Source organism: Microchirus variegatus (genome assembly GCF_963457635.1).
Source record: "Microchirus variegatus genome assembly, chromosome: 21".
NCBI classification, from domain to species: Eukaryota; Metazoa; Chordata; class Actinopteri; order Pleuronectiformes; family Soleidae; genus Microchirus; species Microchirus variegatus.
This window is the reverse complement of record NC_139822.1, coordinates 16,986,917-17,001,638: the sequence shown is the minus strand read 5'-3', so window position 1 is coordinate 17,001,638 and position 14,722 is coordinate 16,986,917. Positions and strand designations below refer to the sequence as shown.

The window sequence follows — 14,722 nt, the reverse complement described above, 5'->3', positions numbered from 1 at the left end:
CCGGCGCGATGGATGGACAACACAAAGACCGCAGAATGACTCACTTGTGGATATTGACGTTACTGATATTGGTCTAAGCCTCTCATCCTCTCATTCATCACTGGATAACGCGGGTCTTTTCCAAACTTTTTTTTTTTGGAGCGGGATTTTGTGGATTATATTTATTCTGACAATTTCATTTGCTGTCACTTGGATTAGGATCGTTTTTCTTTTTGAGGGAGGACAATTACGCACATTAAACCCTAAAGGATGGCCGTTTGGTTCACGTCTGTCTTCACAATAGTTATATTATTATTTACTCAGGTATTTTTTCCCACCTTTCTTTCTTCCCCCCCCCCCCCCTCCCTCCTCAATCGCTGGCTTAGATTATGCTGTGTTGCTCACTCTTTGTATCCTCGTAGGTTCTGGGGTCAGGTGTCTTCGAGCTCGATCTCCATCACTTTCAGAATACGCGAGGTTTGCTGGCGAACGGACTCCGGTGCGGCATGAGCGGCTGCAGGACTTATTTCACGGTGTGCTTGAAGAACTTCCAGACGGTGGTGTCGCCCGGAGACTGCATCTTCGGCGAGGTCACCACACCTGTGCTGGGCAGCGGCAGCTTCAGCATCCAGCAGCGGGACGCCAGGCTGCGTCTGCCGCTCAACTTCACCTGGCCGGTAAGCGAGGAAAACTCTCGAAAGAACAACGTTTTAAAAAAAAAAAAAAAATTATTATTCTTAATTCAATAAAAAATATTTAAAAAAACATATATTACATCATAATTAATTCATTTTAATTAAATAGAGAGCACAGAAGTGATGATATTAGATGATTTCAAAAATTTTAAATTAAACATTTTATTATCTTCACCATTTGAAAATGTGTGAAAAAGTAATATTTTCTATACTTACATATATATATATATATGTGTATATATGTATGTGTATGTACATATGTGTGTATATATATGTAAATGTGTGTATGTATATATGTGTGTATGTATGTCTATACACACATATATACATACACATATATACACATACATATATGTATGTGTATATATATGTGTATATATATATATATATATATATGTGTGTATGTATGTCTATACACACATATGTACATACACACATATGTATGTGTGTATATATATATGCATGTGTATATATGTGTATATATATATATGTATTTGTATATATATGTGTGTATATATATGTATATATGTATGTATGTGTATATGTATGTATGTATATATATGTATGTATGTGTATATATATATGTATTTGTATATATATGTGTGTATATATATATATGTATGTATGTATATATATATGTATGTATGTGTATATATATATATGTATGTGTATATATATATGTATGTATGGGTATATATGTATTGTTTAAATGTGTATTTCCTGTCTGTGTCCACAGGGCGCCTTCTCGTTAGTCATTGAAGCTTGGTATTCTCCTGAAGCAGACCCACCTGGAGGTGAGGACTCTATGTACTCTACTTATTCACCACTAGAGGGCGATGTGCCGCACGTATATACACCTACATACATGGCTTTTTCTTCTTCTTCTTCTTCTTCTTGCTAAGTTGTCACCTCATTGTAACCCTGTGACAATGTTATAATAATAATAAACCCCCAGCGTCATGGATCTGCGTGTTTATGAGTCACGCGGCGATTCTTTTAGCGTCAAACAACAATTGCTGCACACCCCCCCCCCCCCCCCCCCCGTTTTATTTTTGGCATGCATCATGGGAAAGTGTGCCTTGCCAAAAAAAAAAACATAATCACATGACAGCCTTTTCCTGGATTTTTGCACCTCCTTGTCAACTCACAGCTTTTTTTTTTTTCTATTATCCTCCACAGACACCACCAACCCCGATTTCTTGATTAGCTCTTTTGCCACCCAAAGGCAGTTGGGAATAGGGCTTGAGTGGTCCCAGGATGTGCAGGGCGGGACGCAGACGGAGCTCAGGTACTCATACCGCTTCATCTGCAATGACAATTACTACGGGGACACTTGTTCCAAAATATGCACTCCGAGAGACGACAGTTTTGGCCACTACACCTGCAGCCCCGACGGGCAAATAGCCTGTCGCCCGGGATGGAAGGGAGAATACTGCCAAGAACGTAAGCACCGAGTAAAGACACCGTATGGTTTTCTCTTTTGTTATTAAAAGGTCACGTGGGTCTGTCAGAGCACAGCCTGTTGCATGTATGATATGGATAGAAAACTCAGATACTCAAGTGTGTGTTAAAACTGTAGTTTATGGAAGAGTATTAGGGTAAAAAAATTAAAATAAAACAGTCAGAATTCTGAGAAAAGTCTATTGTATAAGCCTGTGTTGGTTGATAGAAACCAGGAAATGATTTCTGAATGAGCTGCAACTTCATTTAAAGTGAATAATTTAAATGAAATACCCATGCACTGAAGTGTGGGTTAAAACTGTAGTTTATGGAAGAGTATTAGGGTGAAACAAATCAGAATTCTGAGTAAAAGCCTACTGCATAAGCCTAGAAACCCCAAAAAATATTTTTCAATGAGCTGCAACGTCACTTTATTGGAGTATGAGAGGCATTTATAGTGAATCATTTAAATCAAATAACCGTGCACTCAAGTTTGTGTTAAAACTGTAGTTTATGGAAGAGTATCAGGGTAAAAAATATCAAATAAAACTTTTGGAAAATTGTAATGTAAATGTAAACATTTTGTAAATAGCGAGTATGAGAGGCATTTATAGTTAATTTATAGTTAATAATGCATGTAGTTTGTGTTAAAACTGTGGTTTATGGAAGAGTAATAGGGTCACACGTGGAAGAAATATAATAAATCTGCATGAATTCTGAGGAAAAGCTATCGTATGAGTATGTGTTGATAGATAATAACCAGAAAATGATTTGTGAAGCGAGCTGCAACTTAACTTTATTATGTAAATAGCGAGTGTGAGAGGCGTTTATAGTTAGTTTATAGTTTTGTGTTAAAACTGTGGTTTATGGAAGAGCAATAGGGTCACGTGTGGAAGAAATATAATAAAACAGCATGAATTCTGAGGTTAAAGTCGGAATTCTGAGGAGAAACCTATTGTATGAGTATGTGTTGAGAGATGGAAACCAGAAAATGATTTACGAAACGAGCTGCGACTTCACTTTATTTAGTAAACAGTGACATTTATAGAGTGGTTTGACTCGTTTCATCACCTCAGGGTGTTGATAATGATGTCTCTGTTCTTGTAAGTGTGACAGTGAAACACTCCTGAAAGTGAAATTTGAAGATGCGCGCACACACACACCGCCTGTCGCACTCTCTCTGCAGCCGCCGACAGTTTAATCCAGGGGCTGCGGTCGCCCCAGCAGCACACGCCGGGGGTTAATCGCAGCATTATCGCCCGCCACGCGCCACTAAATTGCGGCTCATCTATTGTTAAAGGTGCAAGCGCGAGAGCAGCAGCAGCAGCAGCTGCAAACGAGGCTCGAGCAAGAGCAGCAGATAACAATGGGGCAGCTGTCCCCTTACGCTTTCTCTGCAGACGAGCATCTGCTGCACACGCTCAACACTCGTTTTAACAAGCACAGAGGGCTGATATGGTCAGGTAACAGGTTTTATTGTAGCGGTAGATTAAAAAAAAAAACAAGTCCTTATCTACTGCTGCTTATAAATGTTTTATGAGGTTGTTTTTTTTAAATGAAACATGTTTTTTTTTCTCTCTTTTAGCAATCTGCCTTGATGGCTGCAATGAAAGGAATGGAAACTGCACTTTGCCTGGAGAGTGCAAGTGAGTATCTAACAATCAGCAGGGGTGTTCGTAGGCATTTCGGGAGGCAAAGGGAAAAGGGGGGCACCTCCTCCACTGTTATTATTAATGTGGAAAACAGCATGTTAGAGTTCACGGAAGAAGATTAGGGCCACGTAAAATAAATACATCGTGACTTCTGTGATTAAAGAAAAGGTCAGATTTCTGGGGGAAAAGTGGGTATTCTGAGATGAGAGAAAAGGTCGGAATTCTGAGATTAAAGAAAGTGTCAGAATTCTGAGGAACAAGTTGAATTCTGAGATTAGATTAAAGTCAGAATTCTGAGATGAAAGGAAGAAGTGAGAATTCTGAGATTAAATAACAAAGTCGGAATTCTGAGATTGAAGTCAGAATTCTGTGATTAAAGAAAAAGTCTCCGAATTCTGAGGAAAAAGTCAGAATTCTGAGATTAAATAAAAAGTTGGAATTCTGATTTTAAATAAAATGTCAGAATTCTGATATTAAAGTCAAAATTCTGAGGAAAAAGTTGAATTCTGAGATTAAATAAAAAGTTGGAATTCTGATTTTAAATAAAATGTCAGAATTCTGATATTAAAGTCAAAATTCTGAGGAAAAAGTTGAATTCTGAGATTAAAGAAAATGTCAGAATTCTGAGATTAAAGAAAAAGTTGGAATTCTGAGGAAAAAGTTGGAATTCTGAGATGATGACCAAAAAAAAAATACTTCTGCCACAACATTTGAACCATTTGGCCCTAATCCTCTTCCGTAGTGGTTCAAATGTTGAGGCAGAAGTATTTTTTTAGTCATGTCATGAAACAAACTAAAGAAAACTAAAGCGACACAATAAGGTTTCATGTCACATTATTAATGTTACACAATAAAACCTTTTCACCTCTGTTTTTGCCACCACATAATTGTTCAGTGGCTCTTACTGGACTCTCGTTACAGATGAAAGAGATGGAATGAAATCAGTGAAATCGGCAGAATGTGAGCGTTAATCGTGTTGTGTTGTGTGCTGTGTTGTGTGTGAGCAGGTGCAGAGAGGGCTGGCAGGGTCTCTTTTGTGATGTGTGTAAACTCCACCCGTCCTGTAAACATGGTACCTGTGCAGAGCCGTGGCAGTGCACCTGCAAAGAAGGCTGGGGAGGCATCTTCTGTGACCAAGGTGTGTAACAATTCCTCCTGAAGGTGAAAAAGCAAAACAGTGCGAGATGTTAGCAGTGTCAATAAAAACCTGCTGCATCTCTCTCTCTCTTGTTTACAGATCTGAACTACTGCACTCATCATAAACCCTGCGCCAACGGGGCCACGTGCATGAACACAGGCCACGGCAGCTACACCTGCACCTGCCTGCCGGGCTTCACCGGGGTCAACTGTGACTCGGAGGTCAGGGAGTGTGACGGCCGGCCGTGTCGCAACGGAGGCCACTGCCTGGTGAGTGCGGAAGTCTCTCGCTCGCTCTCCTTTTCCCACAACACAGGCCTTTTCCTGTTTTTGTTTTTTCCCCCTTCATCGTCTATCTGCCGCTCCAGGAGGATGCTATCGATTGTCAGAGTCGGCTACGTGACCCAGTTCACAGGCCGCGCACTGTAAATAGAATCCAGAATGGGATAATAGGGTTTCGCTGGGGGCAGGATATGATATAAAAAAAAAAAAAAAAAACATCTGACAGGGAGCTTTTTTTTTTTGTTGATAAGCTTTATATCTTTTTTTTCTCAGGACTCGGAGAACGGCTACTCGTGCGTGTGCCCTCCGGGGTTCGACGGCACGCGCTGCGAAAACAAGGTGCTGACGTGCGCCGACGCGCCCTGCTTCCAACGCGGCAAATGCATCGAGAGGAACAACGGGAACAGCTACGTGTGCGAGTGTCCGGCAGGATACACTGGACTCAACTGTGAGAAGAAGGTGGACAAATGTACCTCGCTGAAATGCACCAACGGTAATTTAAATCGTAAAAAGTCAATAATGCTGTTATTTTTAGTGTTGGGCACGTTAACAGCCTTTAGCGGCAGTTAGCGGCGGTTAGCGGCATCAACGTTATACGCTGGTTATTTGTAGCGCTGCTCTTTTCGTTTAATAAACGGATCGCTCCAGTTCGGCTGTAGGCGCGCTAACGGAGCTAACTGGGCTAACTGGTAAACTGGTGACGTCACGCACGTCTTTTTCCGGTCAGTCGTCATGGAAACGCGCCATGTTGTTAACCGATGTTTTAAAGCATGACGCATTTCCAAGACGACTGACTGGGAAAACGCGCACGTGACTCCCGATTGTTAAAATGAGTCTATAAAGTAACGCTAAACCTTTAAAAAACTGAGGCACACATACGCAGCTCGCAGGTACGCGGATTATTTGTAGCGCAGACTGCTACAGTTTGACTGTAGGCGCGCTAACGTTGCTAAAGGAGCTAGCGACAGAGTGTAGAATATCTGCCGCGCATGCTAACCACACAGTCGCATGTAAACAAAAATTATAATTAAACAGCATGAAGTCGTAATTCTTCGGAAACAGTTGGAATTCTGAGATTAGAGTCGGAATTATGATCCTTGAATTGGAATGCTTAGATCAAAGTCAGAATTCTGAGAAAAAGTTGGAATCCTAAGATTAAAGAAAAAGTCAGAATTCTGAGATTAAAGAAAAAGTCGTCATTCTGAGGAAAAAGTTGGAATTCTGAGATTAGAGTCGGAATTATGATCCTTAAATTGGAATTCTTAGATTAAAGTCAGAATTCTGAGGAAAAATTCGGAATTCTAGGAAAAAGTTGGAATTCTGAGAAAAAGTGGGAAGTCTAAGATTTAAAAAAAAAAGTCAGAATTATGAGCCAACAAAATCTGAATTCTGAGATTAAAGAAAAGGAGCTAACAGAGCTAACTGGTAAACGGTGCCTGGACTCCGGTGTTGTGGCACGTAAACATGACGTCACGCGTGTCTTTTTCCGTTACGCATCATGCGTTGACGTGTGTTAACGTTGACGGCGCTTACGCTCTTTTTTTTTTTTTTTTTATATGATTGTGTGTGTGAAAAATCTTGTTTTTTGTTTTGCGTTAGGCGGACACTGCGTGGTCCACGGTAACCTCCGACTGTGCAGCTGCCGCTCGGGCTTCGCGGGCCTGCGCTGCGAGATCAACATCGACGAGTGCGCCAGGAACCCGTGCGCCAACGGCTCCACGTGCGTCGACCGCATGAACGACTACACGTGCACGTGCGCGCCCGGCTTCGCGGGCCGTCACTGCGACAGGCCCACGGACGTCTGCGCCTCCCTCCTCTGCCTGAACGGCGGCACTTGCGTCGCGGGAGATAAAGGCCGAGCTACCTGCGTCTGCCCCGCCCATTTCACCGGACCCCAGTGCCAGCCTGATGATGACGACTTACCTTTCGCCAACACGCCCAGCCCTAAAGTCAGCGGGGAGTCGAGCGATAAGCTGAGCTTGGTGGCCGTCAGCATGGGCGCAGGCCTGGTCGTCGTCCTGGTGATCCTCTGCATGGCGGCGGCTCTGATCCGCCACGTGAGGAAGCAGCGAGACGAGGAGCGCGACTCGGAGGAGGAGGCGATGAACAACCTCTCCAAGGTGGACTTCCAGAAAGAGAACCTCCTCTCGACGACGGAGCTCAAGAACACCAATAAAATGATAGACTTGGAGGTGGACAGTCGGGAAAAGTCCAATCACAAACACATCAACCACTACCAGCGAGACTATAAAACCTCCACAGGGTACAAGGACGAACTGTCCCTTCTGGGCAAAGATGAAAACTGTGAAAAGACGACAGAAGACAAAAGTAAAAAGTACAGGTGAGTGTGTTTTTGAATAATTGGGTTTGACGTGCTAACCACACAGTCACATGTTAACAAAAATGATAATAACACAGCATGAATTCTGAGATTAAAGAAAAAGTCAGAATTCTTTGGAAAAAGTTTGAATGCTGAGATTAGAGTCAGAATTTTGAGGAAACAAAATCTGAATTCTGAGATTAAAGAAAAAAGCCGTAGTTTTGAGGAACCTATATATGAATTCTGATATCAGAGAAAAAGTCAGAATTCTGCAGAAAAGGTTGGAATTCTGAGAAAAAGTCAGAATTCTTTGGAAAAAGTTTGAATTCTGAGATATGAGTCAGATTTATGATCTTTAAATTGGAATTCTGAGGTTAAAGTCAGAATTCTGAGAAAATATCGGAATTCTGAGGAAAAAGTCAGAATTCTGAGAAAATATCGGAATTCTGAGGAAAAAGTCAGAATTCAGAGATTAAAGAAAATGTCAGAATTCTGTGGAAACAAAATCTGAATTCGTCGTAATTTTGAGGAACCTATATATGAATTCTGATATCAAAGAAAAAGTCAGAATTCTGAGATTAAAGAAAAAGTCAGAATTCGAGATTAGTCGGAATTATGAGATTTAAATTGGAATTCTGAGAAAAAGTTGGAATTCTGAGGCATACATTTTGAATTATGAGATTTAAAATTGGAATTGTGAGATCAGATTAAAGTCAGAATTCTGAGATTAAAGTAGGAACTTGACATTGAACTGACGTGAAAAGTGTCTTTGATTCACAGTGAGAGGCCTGAGTGCAGAATATCGACGATATGTTCTCCCAGAGACTCGGTGTACCAGTCTGTGTTTGTGATAGCAGAGAAGAACGAGTGCATCATTGCAACTGAGGTAAGTGACGGAATTCTGTGTGTGCGTGTGTGTGTGTGTGTGTGTGTGTGTGTGTGTGTGAGTGTGTGTGTGTGTGAGACTTTATTTAAGTCATCCTCAATCTGTCTCTCGTCTTCTCTTTCAGGTATAATACAAGGATTATTATTGATATTCATCGATTTCTTCTGGACTGTTTACATGTGAGTGTGGAGGGACTGGGATTTTTTTTTTTATTTAAATGAAAGTTGCTGCTCTTGGGGAAAAAAAAAAAATTAAAAAAAGAAACTTGATAACTGGATGGGAGCGCCCGGTGCACTCGTGGAAATGCAACAGCACTGAAGCTACTCAACTTTGTGAGAATGTAAAGACTCTACGCGCGCGGCGACTCCCCGACTTATTTTTATCGCGATTTATCGACGTTTTTCCGAAAGTCGAAAAAACCACCGTCTCCAACTCTCGCCGCGTTGTTGCAGCAATCAGCGATCGACAAATCGACCCGAAAAGGAGCCTTTTTTTCAGTGGCCTATGCAAGACTAACATGAATCCGCATTGTGCTCGATCGACAAACTACTGAAAACGGTTCATTTTGTTTTTTGAAGAATGTATTAATCAGACCCGCCTTAAACGCATCGTTTCCCCCCCCCCGGCCTTTTCTTTTGATTCCTTTGCACAGCAGAAAAAAAAATTTGAAGGATCAAAAATACAGATGCAATATATGCTACAAACTAAACCACAAGGGGGCCTTGTTTTGACTTTTTATGCAAGAGCTTTTTTTTCGATAAAAGACAAAAACACACACACACACGAAGAGTGACCGTCTTATCTATCACACACCAAGGACGCCAGAGGAAATTACTACACGCTGTAAGATTAGCATTTTGTAATTAAGTAATTTAAGAATATGAAGCACTGATCTTTGTTGTTCTTCTGTTGTTTTATAAGATTATTTTGTATATACTGTATATTTATATGTTCAGATTAGAAGTATGGATCTGTTTTTATTGAAGTCGACGCCCCCCCCCCCCTCCCCCCCTCAAAAAGGTGAATTTATTATTTTTCAAGTGTTGTCAGGGTTTTATTTTTTTGTTTTATAGTATATAAATATATATATATATTTATGTATATATAAACAATGAATACATATCTGGTACACTGTTTCTTTGGTCTTCGGTGGTTAAGTGTACATGTGGTCGGATAGTGAGAATAATCTAGATTTTGGCCCCTGGTATCAGTTCTAATGATTTTTTTTTTTTATTCTGTGTATGTCCACGAAATCAGTCAAATCGGTGGTGACAGTGTTGTAATTTGGCAGTTATGTAGAGGGGAAAACACACGACAACAACAACAACAACAACAACATCTATATTTAAGACAATAACTGTATGTGGAAAAATAAAAGAGTCCTCGTGATCTCTCTTCTGTACTGCGTCTCTCGCGTGCTTCTGTACATCTACGTGTCGCGGTCGGCCGAGAACTGGAAACACAAGGTATTTCAATTAAATATTCTTTTTTTTTTCTTTTTTTTATGCCGAAAATCTTATACAAAACCTTTATTTATTACATTATCTGCTTTTAAAGTGCGGAAAATACGGTTTAAAGCAACCAGTAGGGTTCACTTTACTGCTTATGAAAGTGTGCTACTCTTATTTTGAAATTATTACATTCAATATATATATATATATGTGTATGTATATATGTGTGTACTATATATGTATATGTATATATATGTGTGTATATGTATATGTAAGTGTATATGTATATATACATGGACAATATACGTATATATGTATAATATGCATATATGTATAATATATACATATACAAATATATACACATATAAATATATACATTGTATATGTAAGCTTGTCGAGTGTTTTAATTACAATTGTCTACATGTATATTCTGATTTAATGTTTAATTTCTGTCTGTTTTCGCGATTTACCGTTTTAATTTTGCCCGAACTACACATGGAAACAAACGCTTTTACTTTGAAAGGGCGTACGACGTCATCCCAAATATTTGCATATCCTCTTGCCATGGCCCCTCTTGACCAGACTAGAAGTTCATTTTGAGTTTGAGCCCCCCCCGACCCCGATTTAGAGTGTAATCCCCCAAAAATCTGCATGTTTTTAGACTTTTTTTGGAAAAACCCACACACACAAAAAATACAAACCGGAGCTCTAAAAGTACACAATTCTAGATTAGATTTGAGGTTTGGTGACGTAGTAAGTAGTTTTTACGCACACCAGTTAAGAGCCCTGTGGTGTTTCTTCCTCTTTAGGTCCTTTTTACTGCCACAAGGGGGCAGCAAGCTTTGTGTGAAGTTGAAGTTGCAGGGGAGAGGAAATGTTTTCCAAAAGTTTCTGCAGAGTAAACCTTACACAGACACATAATACTGTGTGCAGAGGCGCAGCTTGTGAACGGGCAAGGCAGGCAACTGCTTGGGGCCCCCGAGCGGATAGGGGGCCCCCCCGACACTCGGAGCCTGAGGGCTGTTTTTACTGAAATGTGCAGTGATCAGCCGCCTCCCCGTAAACAACAATGGGCGATTTGCAATGACATCTCAGTAGGAAACCCCCCCTAAAGGGGCCCCACCTCACTTTAACCTGTGTGAAGTTATCGTTCTGCAAGTTGGAAAATGAAGAGGATTATTTACAGTGTAATTTTTTACTTAATTTTTCAGTTATTTACAGTATTTTATTGTTCTATATATTTATATTGTTTTATAATGTGGGTTCTTTACAGTGTTATATAGTTTTTTTTAAAAGCTATTTATAGTATTTTATTGTTCTTTACATTTATAGTTTCACATACTTTTTAATTACAAGGTTTTTCCATGTTATTTCACTAATTACGGGGAAAAAAAAAAATATTTTGAACTCGTACATTTTTCGTTAGTGTCAGATTATTTATAACGTAATGGTAAAGAACACTGGTTGGAATGAAGGGGCCCCCTGGGAATTTTTGCTTAGGGCCCCTACAGACACTAGACTCGCCTCTGCCGAGCTATTTTAGAGGTTAAAGTGAATATAGATCTAGTTATTTTTTGTTGTGAAATAATAGAAACACGATATAAATAAGGAAATATAGATACAAATCAGTAATAGGTTCAAATATACATACACTGGAGAGTATATGTATATTTATTAATTAATATCCTGAAACGAAACTGTTTATTAATAAAGATAGTGCAACATATTTTCCTCCACCTCGTCAAACTACTCACTAATAATAATAACAACGCTACGTCACCACAGTGAACTGGTCCTGATTGGCTTACCCGCTGTCAGGGAACGCCCCCCCCCCCCTCACCTCTGCGCTGTGATTGGTCGACGCCCGTGTTGCTGTGACGTGCGCTGGGAAAACAAATGCACGTGTTTTTTGAATACAGTGGGACCATTGACCGCACAGCGAGTGGTGCGTTCAAGTGCGAGTTAGTGTGAAATGTCGACGTAAACAGGACGATACGCGATACTTTGGCGTCTTTACAGTTGAATGTAAGGGGAAAAAAAAGTTTTAAGGGTTTAAAAAGAAGTAAGACGGTGTAAAGGAGGAGGTGAAGAGCAAGATGTGGGTTTTTGGATACGGCTCCTTGGTGTGGAAACCTGGCTTTGCTTTCCAGAGCAGCAAAATCGGCTTCATTAAAGGATTCAAGAGACGCTTTTGGCACGGAGACGATTTCTACCGAGGGGACAAAGACAGGGTGAGACTTCTTTATAGTCACATTATTAAATATAGTTGTATTATTTATTATTGTGAGGTAAAAAACACTTGTTGCATGATTGTGTCTTTGCCTCTCTGCAGCCAGCAAGAGTGGCCACACTTGTAGAAGACTGGGATGTAAGTATATGTACTTTTTATTTATTATATATTTATTTTTACTGTCTTTATTATGGTTTTTTAATGTATTTTCTTTTCATTTATTGTGTTTTATTCATTCGTCTGTACAGCACTTTGATTCACTTTGGTTGTTTTAAAGTGCTTTATAAATAAAGTTGGATTTGGATATAAATAAATAAACTTAAAAAGTCTTAAATAATCCAATAATTTGAATGTAAGGCCTTAAAATGTCTAAAATTCTCCTAAAATCTCATATAAAGTCAAAAAACACAATTTTGAAAGATCTTAAAATTCTATAAACTTCAGTCTCGCCGTGAAATGTTTAGATTTTTGAGGATGCGATAACAACAACGACAACAATTTGACTTGTTGAAACCCGCAGAGACCCTGTCACTCATTTTTAGAGAATGTGTCCGTGAAACGGCCGCTCTGAGACACCTCAAAACAACATATATAACAGAAAATTGACTACTAGTTGTCGTCAAAGTCACTTTTTTCACTGGGTTTCTGTAAATCGTAACAAGTGCTATGAGTAAATGCAATAAGAATGTACGAGAATGTGAAATAAACAAACACAACGTAGGATCTTAATAGTGCTTGGCACTAGGTTAACTGACCAGAAAAAGACGCACATGATGTCATGTTTACGTGCCGCGACACCGCGAGTCCAGGCACCGTTTACCAGTTAGCTCCGTTAGCCCCTTTAGCGCCGTTAGCCTTAGACCTAAAGCGGTCTGTTTATTGAAAAAGCGCAGCTGTTTTAAAAGTTTAGCGTTACTTTCGAATCTCGTTTTAACAATCGGGAGACACGTAAACAATGACGTCACGCGCGTCTTTTTCCGGTCAGTCGTCAAAGGAAACGCGGCATGCGTTAGAACGGCGGTTTGACGTCGACCGTGTCCAGCAGTCGCTCATTACATGCTAACACTTTAGCTCATGGGTAAAACATTTAGAACTGTGTTTATAAACTACGTGCTAATAAGTATTCATGCGTTATAAATAGTGGCACCGTTTACCGGTTAGCTCCGTTAGCTGCTTTAGCTCCTTTAGCGCCGTTAGCGCGCCTACAGTTGAACTGGAGCGGTCTGTTTATTAAACGAAAAGAGCAGCGCTACAAATAAGGAACCAGCGTTCCTTGTGCACTGCGTATGTGCGCCTCTGTTTTTAAAGTTTAGCGTTACTCTACAGACTCATTTTAACAATCGGGAGTCACGTAAACATGACGTCACGCGCGTCTTTTTCCGGTCAGTTGTCATGGAAACGCGTCATGCTATAACGTTGACGCCATTAACGCACTTAACGTGCTCAGGACACGATCATAAGTTTATTCTTCACATGACCAAGTGGGAAAAATGCGTGAAACAGCCCTTTAATCGGCCCCGTTGACTTTGGAGATAATGTAGAACACACATTTTCCTCTATTCCTTCTATTATGTAATGCAAAAATGCCACGCTAAGCAACCTCATGTTTGTTTTCCACGCAGGCCTGCACGTGGGGCGTGGCCTACGAGGTCACCGACTCCCACGCCGAGGAGTCGCTGCAGTACCTGAACATGAGAGAGGTGGTGCTGGGGGGCTACGTGACGCAGACGGTGGAGTTCACGCCCAAGGAGGCCGGCCAGGCTCCGCTGACGGCCCTCGTCTACATCGCCACGGCCAGCAACCCCATCTACCTCGGCCCGGCCTCGGACAAAGACATCGCCGCCCGGGTCGCCGTCTGCAGCGGCAAAACGGGCCCCAACATCGAGTACGTGGTGCGTCTGGCCGAGTTCATGAGGCTCTTCTGCCCAGAGGTGCAGGACGAACACCTTTTTTCCATCGAGGCGGAGGTTTTGAACATTTTTAGTGACTTTGGACAGGTTGAATCCCCCAAACAGAACGGCATACTGCTGAAAGCTTGATTTTAAAAAAAGCCTTCACAAGACATTCCATGTTATACAGTGTTTTACTGCGTGGGGGGGGGAAAGGTGTTATACAGTACTGGGGCTTTTAATTTGTAGGATATACAAACACTCTGCACCTAATATCGATCTTATAATCCAATACTTGTACACTGGGTTAATTTTCTAACAATATGGTACAATAAAAAAAAATATTTTTAACTATTTTTTGCAGCTCAATGACAAACTTGCATGTCCAGGCAGACGTCCTGTGACATTCATGTACACACAACATTTACTCATCGTCATCCTGTTTTTCAGGTTACAAGCAATTATTCTGGACAGAGCATAATGTTCTTGAAGCAACTTAAAACATCTTGTTAAAAATTCAAAGAAAAAAATTTAATTAAAAATTTGGCCCCAGCGGCCGTTTTCTCCATGCTTTGTTTTTTAGGGCAGGACAAACACAGGTATTTCTGATCACACTGACGATGATGACGATGGCTCTGTTCAGGTCATAAAAGTCAGGAGAGGGTGGCGGCGATGAGGCGCGTGCATGCTGTGGAATGAAAGCAAGGTAATGGAACTCCAGCCATTGTTCATTTAATCATTAAGAAGTGATTTAAGCAGTG

At 40.6% G+C, this 14,722-nt stretch overlaps 2 protein-coding genes across 2 annotated transcripts; both read left to right on the top strand.

The window, feature by feature from the left end:
- Positions 1–249: 249 nt before the first annotated feature.
- Positions 250–8,521, top strand: LOC310942650 (delta-like protein 4; the record flags this gene model as incomplete). Its single annotated transcript, XM_083908064.1, has 11 exons — positions 250–303; positions 402–656; positions 1,411–1,468; positions 1,854–2,117; positions 3,700–3,760; positions 4,774–4,904; positions 5,004–5,173; positions 5,459–5,678; positions 6,785–7,526; positions 8,286–8,391; positions 8,516–8,521. The coding sequence occupies 11 exons, from the start codon at positions 250–252 to the stop codon at positions 8,519–8,521; spliced, it is 2,067 nt and encodes a 688-aa protein (XP_083764190.1).
- Positions 8,522–9,752: 1,231 nt separating this feature from the next.
- Positions 9,753–14,111, top strand: LOC310942649 (glutathione-specific gamma-glutamylcyclotransferase 1-like; the record flags this gene model as incomplete). The annotated part of the gene is made up of 4 exons (XM_083908063.1): positions 9,753–9,857; positions 11,921–12,073; positions 12,175–12,210; positions 13,695–14,111. 4 exons carry the CDS (start codon positions 9,753–9,755, stop codon positions 14,109–14,111), a joined length of 711 nt encoding a protein of 236 aa, XP_083764189.1.
- Positions 14,112–14,722: the final 611 nt, after the last annotated feature.